The 8,871-nt window shown below is 29.6% G+C and overlaps 1 protein-coding gene across 1 annotated transcript in view; it reads left to right on the forward strand.

The window, feature by feature from the left end:
* The first annotated feature begins 6,288 nt into the window (after nt 1–6,288).
* LOC122269395 (uncharacterized) overlaps nt 6,289–8,871 on the forward strand; it is a 20,004-nt gene continuing 17,421 nt past the window's right edge. The window contains exons 1-3 of the mRNA XM_071183786.1: nt 6,289–6,844; nt 8,151–8,310; nt 8,722–8,847. Coding sequence (XP_071039887.1) covers nt 6,686–6,844; nt 8,151–8,310; nt 8,722–8,847 — 445 coding nt within the window. The 5' untranslated portion in view covers nt 6,289–6,685. The remainder of the gene's footprint in view (nt 6,845–8,150; nt 8,311–8,721; nt 8,848–8,871) is intronic.

Raw genomic sequence — 8,871 nt, forward strand, 5'->3', positions numbered from 1 at the left:
CTCCCCCTTCTCTAGTTCTCTCGGGGGAGAGGAATTATCNTATATAAAATCGAATGTAATAAATATTTTGGACATTCACCAAAGCATATCTGTGATTGTCGACATACACCGGTGAGGGTCCGAATGTACAAGAATGTAATGAAATATTCGATCTTTCACCGACGTATTTGGTGTTTGTCGACATTCACCGTTGAAAGTCAACAACCACCGATTACGATCTTTCGCCGTGACATATACATGCATATTAAACTTGATTGTCATATTGTGTACCCCCTATTAAGCCTATAATTATTTCCTCTGGTAGGGTACACTAGTATTCGGTAATATAATACGTGGTCTAATATAAATATTATGGGTCAATATTAAGGTACGATATCGGGCCATGTGTTAAAACAGAATATTGATTTCGAATTTTCTCATTCGCTTGACAAAGTGATTATCGATGTAGAAATATAATTGGAACAGATGACGTATTCTTAAAATGTATTTTTCTTATCTAAAAATAAAGAGGCTGGCTTATATATGGGTTTAATAATTAATTGGGATTTTATTAATTTCAAGACTACTTCATTTTTAAAAGTTAAAAAAAAAGAGCCTAAAAAACATCTTTTATGTAATCATTTCAAGTTTATAAAGGCGAATGTTTTTGAAAAATCAACATTTAATGATTGCTTTTCTTACATATATTTTTTTAAATTTCGAAGACAAAACTACCAAACATTGTAGTTTTACTGTTAAATAAATTTTAAAACTCTAAAACATAAGCTTATTTTCAAACCTATCAAACATTTAAGTTTTTTTTTTTCAAAGTAAATTTTTTAAACTATCAAACATTTTAACTTATAATAAATTTTAAAAAAAAATATTTTAGTTTAAGTTGATATATTTGCAAACTAGTTGCTTTTCTTCAGTTTTAAGAAAAATCTGCAACGACAAGTGCTTTTTCTTGTGGCTGAGCTAGATTTTTGATAGAAAATAAAAAATGACTTTCTTTTTCAATCAAAACTAAATTTTTAGTTCAAAATTAAGCGAATCTTCTCTAAAAGACTGATTTTTATATGACATACTATTTTATAAGAAAAATAATAACAAAAAAAAAATGGCTGTGCTGCTTCTCTTTCATATTAAGAAGGAAAAATGGATTTGTTATCGTTTAAATTACTTCCATAAACAAGAAATTGTTATCTTAGCCGAAAAACAGCGATCTACTGATATTGCAGATTGGAGCAGCTAAGTTTATTATTAATATTTTTTTTTTTTTGGTCTTTTTTTCCGAATATGGATTTTTTTTTTCTGTGAAGTTCAAAGTTTTACGCAAGTACTTCATATATTTACTTCTTTAAACGCTTAGTTTGTTTCCTTACTGGTACTTATCCTATATTAGAATCGAATCTTATCAATGCAATATTCCACCACGTTATTGTTTGTAAATACCGAATAAAATTATTAAAGGGAGAGGGGAATTAACCTTTGGATATTTTTAAAGCTGCTCCCTGAAATAAAGGTATCAATTTTGAATATGTTTTTCTGAAAAATTATTAAATTGAACAGAGTATTCAGTAATGATTATTCATAATATATATTTTAAGAATATTTTTCTTAAAAAAAGCCAATGTATACATTAGAGGTTTCAAAATAATGTTGAAGTCAGGAGAAAATATGCAATCGAAATCTGGCGAATCATTATCGAGGCGAGGAAACAGAGACGTGAACGTGATTAAAATCATTAAATACTGTTGTTGATTTTTGTTATGCCTTTCAGCTGCTCTCTTCTTCTAGGGAGCATGCTCGGAGACATTTTACTTTTTAACTGATTTCTCTTTCCTTCCGCAATCAAACAGGTTTTGATGCTATCAGATGCATCCTCATTAATAGAGAATCGTTAGATTTCAATTTCGTTTTTGTGTTTCCTTTGCATACAAAATTAATTTGCGACACATATTGTTTGTTTACATTACATTTTTTACATTTACATTTTTTTACAAGTGTTTTAAAAATCTGTATTAAGTGTAGTCGTTATGGAACTAAGTAATCAAACAATAACTGGAGGGCATACATAAGAAAATGTAGAGGCAAACATTAAACCCAATACTTATGCTGCAGTTCCAATAAAGAAACGATACATTGATATACTGATGTTGACGCGCCACTAATGGGAGAAATCATTAACCGACAAAGAACACAAAAACTGAATTTGCGTAGAAGTCAATCTGAGGACATTTAATGATTTTCGGTGAGATTTCCAAGTTCAATCAAAAGATTCCAGAAAAAAATTCTACTCTGGATACATTCTTTCAACATAATTTTTTTTTATTCTTCTTTTGCTTGCCATATCATTAAGCTTTTGACAGCTTTTAACGACTGCGTCCCTATCAATATCTCCCCAAATGATATTCTGAATCGATTAACCGATAAAGCTGTTTCTCGCGAGTACTGTCTAATGTGGGAAAAATTGGAAAGGGTTAAAAATAAAACTGAAAAAGAAAAAAAACCGGAAACAAAACAGAAATATTTTTTCATTCCATTGAATTTGAGAGAAATAATAGATTATCCCCCCTGCCCACCAAAAAGAAGGAAAAAAAAGAGTTGTAGATCTGGCATCCACTGTAGAACACAACACTTCATTTGCTCAGACCTCAAAGTTGGAACTTTTATTAAGCGCGCCAGGCCAAATCTGCAGAAAAGGGGTTCTGAAGCCAAAAGCACTTCTCAAATCATTGATTAACGCACCCCTCCCTAGTTTCAACCCCCTCTGCCCTTATTTGTCTCCCCCTTCTCTAGTTCTCTCGGGGGAGAGGAATTATCCATCCTTATCCCCCGCCCCTCAGCAGCTGCCGTAATTTGGAACAATCTCGCCCCCACCCAGATATTTACTCCCCCTTGCCCCCTAGGGAGGGGAACTTGGAGAGAGCCAAGAGATAATTACAAAATCGATTCCTGCCCTCCCCCCCTTTTCGCACACTCCACTAGCGCATGCCCAGGCGTGGTAGTCGGCCGTGCCTTGCCCTACATTCTTGTTTGGTACAGGGGCGTCCTTTTGCCCATCTTTCTCATCAAAAGTCATTAGTTCTATTCGTTCTAGTACTTTGCCAGCTTTTTAACTTTTTTCTCTAACAAAAAATACACTAAAATGTTTTTGAATCTATGAGAATTTCTTTTAGTTCCTGCCTTTTCTAAAAATAAATGCAACTTTACTTACCTCAAAAGAGCTTGTATTTTCACTATTTTTTTAAAAGACTTTAATAATTCAAAACAGGGAGTAATATGTGTTCAATTAAGGGAAGAAAAATGTTCTAAATCAAACACAAATAAGTAAAAAAAAAGTTTTTCTAAAATCATTATAAATGCAGGAGAGCGGACTTTCCATTTGATACATTCTTCTTATCATTCAGTATAGGAAGTTCTTTAGTAATAATTATATTTAAATGAACTTAATTTGAGTTAGGATGCATAAATGTAAGAAAAAATATAAATGAACTTTGCTACATCTGCATTTGTTACAAAATATTGATTGTTTTTCAAATCATTAACTAAAATTTTTAATTATTGGAAAAAAGATTTTGGAGACAAATTTGTTTTCCAATTTAGTTTAGTGATTTTACAGTTACTTCAATTCATAAAAAAAAACCTATTCATCAATTCTAAAGCCATCAACAATCCAAAAGAAACATTTTCCAGACAAATGTTTCAATAACAGAAATCTTGTAAGTTAAAAATTGATTGACATGCCTATTTACACGAAAATGTAAAAAATAATTTTTTTTGGATGTGATGTTTTTCCTATTGACTAATTAAGTTTTGATACTGAGTTGAAATATTTTATGCCTTTACTCTAGGACTCTTTGATAAAATCAAATCATCTCCATTTTGCACAAATCAATGCTGCATACATTTAGGTTAGGTTTGATTATAGATCAAGGCCGGCACAATAGTAATAAAATAAAAATTAAATAGCAAAACATATAATTTAACAATTGAAAGTCCTTCAACATTTCCGACATGTCTGGCAATTGAAGAGAAATTTTTATTATTTATTTATTTTTACGATTTTTATGAAAAGGATAGTTACGCATATGAAAGAGAATATGTTTGAGTTGTAGTTAATATTTCTCCTACTTTTATCTCTTTATATAAAAGAGAAAGTCTACCTGGATCGTGTTTTTACAGGAGTTAGCAAATTTTCAAGGGGTGGCTTGTAAACAATTATCTCTTTCCGGCGTTGTATGCTTGTGGGGCACGATATCAAAAAAACGAAATTTCATTGATGAAAACTATTGTTAAAGAATTACAACGTACGATGTCATGAGAACAGCATTTTTACAAAATATTAATAAAAAAAAGCAGACAAAATCACTAGACAAAATTAAATATCCCTAAAGCTCGCTAAACTCGTTGTTTAAGTGCATAAGTAAAGTGCGCTAGAAACAAATATGCAGGCTAACATTAACGAAAATTGTGATAATAAATGTGCTTACTCTTTTTCGTTCAAACGGTATTTCAATTTCAAGGCTTTTAAATTTGTTAAATTCTAATACTAAAACATTTTAATGCTAATTATTAATAATAATTAATTGATTACAGCTTTTTTGATCTCAAATTTTAAATTCTCAAACTTTATATCATAAGCTTTATAAAAAAATCAGTACTCATTGGTCATTGGTGCCATAAAATCAAGTTTACCAATAAGTAGAACAACACTAGGTTCTAATTTACACAGGTCACCATTTACTGATAATACACATAGATGCAATGAATATGACAATATCGTGAACATGATACAACATCGCGATATTAACCCTTTGCGGTAGTATTAAGTTTATACATGCTGGTCGGAGTTAATTTTCGTTGAACGAACAGTAATGCATAATATGCAAGATTATGAAGTAAAAATAAAATGTATTTATTCTTTTTTTAAGCTTTAGATAAATATATGAAACACAGTAATGTTTTAATTTTATGTAAAAATTATATTTTATAGTTCTCCATAGTGTGGTTTCTTTCAAAGCAGTCTCCAATATGAAGCCCTGGGTTTTGAGAACATGTGTCAGAAAAATAATTAGTTTTGCGTCTTCCGCCTTTAATTTCACAGTTTGAATATTCAGAACAATTTTTACATCTTCACAGGGTCGCAATATATGTAGTTTGCCATTAAGCTGTGGCTAAAACCTTTGCTGTGGTGGCTGAGAGTAGACAGACGACAGCAAAGGGTTAACATTTGTACTCATTAGCCATGGGTGTCAATGTCTGTGTGGGTGACAACGTAAAAGTAGTCGCCAACAGATAGTCCTTATCCAATGAGAGGTTGGGTACAAACAACAAATCGATGCCCAAACGTGCATAAATTATAAATTTGAGTACACACATTTAAGACTTAGATCAATTAATTGGGTATAATATAGCCTACGTCACAGGTTGTGTTGTTCCTGCTAAATTTAACCCATGAACGGCATTTTCTGCGAGCCTAACTTCAAGCCACAAATAAACAAACGAAGTGTTCGATCGTTTAAATAGCTGCTCGCCAGATTTTATTGCATTATAAAGAAAAGTTATTGAAACTAAATACAACTAAATAAACAACAACAACTAAAACAAATAACAACAACTACTAATAACAATAACTAAATAAACAACAACTAAATTCCATTCGTTTAGCATTGCGTCATATGTTGTTCCTACTAAATCGAAGTAGTTGTGTTTTTTTCATATTATACCCAATTCACAAATCCTGAGTCTCAATATTAAGCAAAGAAAAGTTTTTAATAGAAAAAATCTTTTGCCCAGGCTTATAAAAAGGTAAATAAAAATGGTTAGCAAACTAAAACCAATTTAATTACCAATTAAACGTGTCAAATAAATAAATGTAAAGACTGATTTTGAATTTTTAACGTAAATGATCATTTACTTGGTTACGTTTTCTTTTAGTTCTTAAACTGCACCATTAGGGTAAATTATTTTTTAAAAATTTACTTTTAGCTTTAAAATGCATGCATTTTTTATGTTTACTGTTCTAGAACTACGTATTCCTTTAGCTTAAAGACAGTTTATAAGTGTTAAAGTTCGTTTCGCTTTGTGAAAAAAATTCTTACTACTGAAATTCGCAGGTTTGCATAACTAATAATAGCAAATAAGTGCACAATTTGATAATTATTTCAAAGCAGCTAATTTGATTTAGTTTTTATACTTAGTATTTATTTTTTAATGTTAGCGTAAGTTAAACTAAATATTTTAATAACAAGTTCACCACGATTCGCGATCGCAACGCTCGAGTACGCCGTCTAGCGGGAGCCTGTAAATATCGGACATTAATTTTTTATCACGTTTTCATTTAGTTCCATCAAAGTCATTGACTGAATCAGACGCCATTTTTTAGCAGCAAATAAGAAACAAAATTTCCCTAATGCCTCTATCACACGAGAGAAAATTATGTGCAACTGCAAGTGTAACTGCAAGTGTAAGTGCAACTGTAAGTGAAATTCCTCCGTTCGGAGTTGCCGAAAGGGTTGCTTAATTGCCTGAACGGTTGCATGAAATTGGGTTACCATATTTTGTTATTTATCAAAGCTTTGGCGACGGTTAGAATTTTATTTTATTATTCTCGTTTCTCTTCTAATATTTACACGTATGACTATTTTTTAATTAGTTATTACCAGAATTATACCAGAATCCTGTAATATTGATATCAACGATGGAAAATAAAACAGCAAATGCAGCTATTGTTTCTTTAATTATTCACGGTTTAATTAAGAGAAAGAAAGAACGAAAAACATTTTGGTCAAAAAAATGGCTACTCAGAAGAGCACAACTTGGATGTTATGAAAATCTTATGAGGGAATTAGCATTTGAAGTAAGTTAATTTTATTTTCATGAATTTGTGTTTTTTTTTATTTACTATTATCACAAATTTTGCTTAATGTTTAATTTTTAAGGAATTAGCTCTTTTTTCAGAGGGTTTGTTTTTTTATTTAATGCGTAGAATATTTGCTATCATTTTAACACTTGTAGTCTATGCATTTTTTAAGTTCAAAAATTGCATTTAAAGTATTTATGATTTTAATTTAAAATTTGAGTAAAATTGAATAAAATAAAAGTTTAATGTATAATTTATTAAATTTCAGGCTTGATGTGATAAATGTATCAAGATAAAAATTTAACTATTTTTTGTCAATATCAAATTTTGACTTGGCAGTAACAATTTTCAATATGAACTATTACATTTCAGTTAAATCAATGTTTCATCTCTTGTATTTATAATTGTTATGTATAGTTGTTTAAAATGAATAATGTACTTTGTAAATTAATAGAACATATTTTATTTTTTTCTTCATAAAAGAATCTTTAATGAAATTATTTATTTAAACTCTCTTAGCCTTTTTAAATAAAAGCGACTGATTACCATGAATAATAAATTATATATATATATAAGTTCAAAAAGAAAGGAAAAATACATAAAAATGAAGAAAAAGGGGGAAAAGGAAAATAATGAAAAAAATAAAAAACCAAAAACCCGGTAAAAAGGGATAAAAAGTTTTTAAAAAATCCGGAAAAAAAAGATATAATCTTTTCATCAGCCCACACGATTATATCCGCAAGATCATTTGATATCACTCTTCGCCACTCTTCGCTTTATAGTTTCATTCTGCTTTTTCTTTATTTCTTATTTTCTGTTTTATGTGTTATTTTTACTTATTGTGTTCTATTTTATTTATTTGTTGTATTTTTGTAAAAAAAATTTTTGAGTGCTCCTCACACTATTGTATCGAGAAATATTACAAAATTAGAAAGTACTATTTCTTGCGGATATAATCGTGTGGGCTGATGAAAAGATTATAACTTTTTTTTTCAGATTTTTAAAAAAAAATTTATCCCTTTTTTTTCTTCGGGTTCTTGTTTTTCTATTTTTCATTATTATTTTCATCTTCCACCCTTTTCTTCATTTTTATGTATTTTTCCTTTTTTTTTAAACTTATTTTCTGAGTTCTATTTACTTTGCAGCTTATGCGCAATAGATCAAACTTATTGTTCATCTTAATTTTCTTCGTGTTTTTTGTTTTTATTTATTTTGCTATATATGTATATATATTATTTTATTTTATAGAATTTTTTATACTCTAGCATTATTGGTTGGCATAATTCTTATTTATTTACTACAGGATGCAGAAGGCTATCGTCGTTTCCTCAGAATGGACACAGAAACATTTGAAATTTTGTTACAAAAAGTTGAGCCCCTTATAGTGAAACAAAGTACTGTCATGAGGATAGCTATCCCTGCAGCAGAACGATTAGCGATAACATTAAGGTATTTGACCACAGGTAAGACCTAAAATAATGTTTCTTTTGAGGTAATTGTTTTAGAAAGTATTTTTCATTGAGGGTATAATTAAGTTTTAATAAACTGGAAAATCTCTCAATGCAAGTTAAAGGTTAAGTAGAGTTTTTTAATTTATTTGTTGGAAATTTTTTATTGCTTGATACATTTATACTGTTTAGACTTAAAAAAATATCAAAAACATTACTTTAAAAAATGAAATAATGATTATTTAGTTAAAATACGACCCAATAAAATATATTCGTAATTGCTCAAAATTGTCATAAGTTTTCAAAGGTCATAAAATAATCCAACTATTATTTTAGTTTTAACTATCATTAGAGTTCCTATTTTTGTACATTTCTTGTTGGTTGCTTGTTTTAAGATTATATTGAATTGTACATTCCTTTTTTCAGGAGAAACGCAATCTTCTATAGCTTTCAATTTTCGTGTAGCGCAAAATACGATATCGGGTAAAATTCCCACAGTGTGCACGGCTATTACAGATGCTTTAAAGGATGATAACATGAAAGTTCCGATATGTGAAGACGAGTGGAAAAAGATTA

The sequence above is a fragment of the Parasteatoda tepidariorum genome, chromosome 7, assembly GCF_043381705.1.
Source record: "Parasteatoda tepidariorum isolate YZ-2023 chromosome 7, CAS_Ptep_4.0, whole genome shotgun sequence".
NCBI lineage: Eukaryota > Metazoa > Arthropoda > Arachnida > Araneae > Theridiidae > Parasteatoda > Parasteatoda tepidariorum.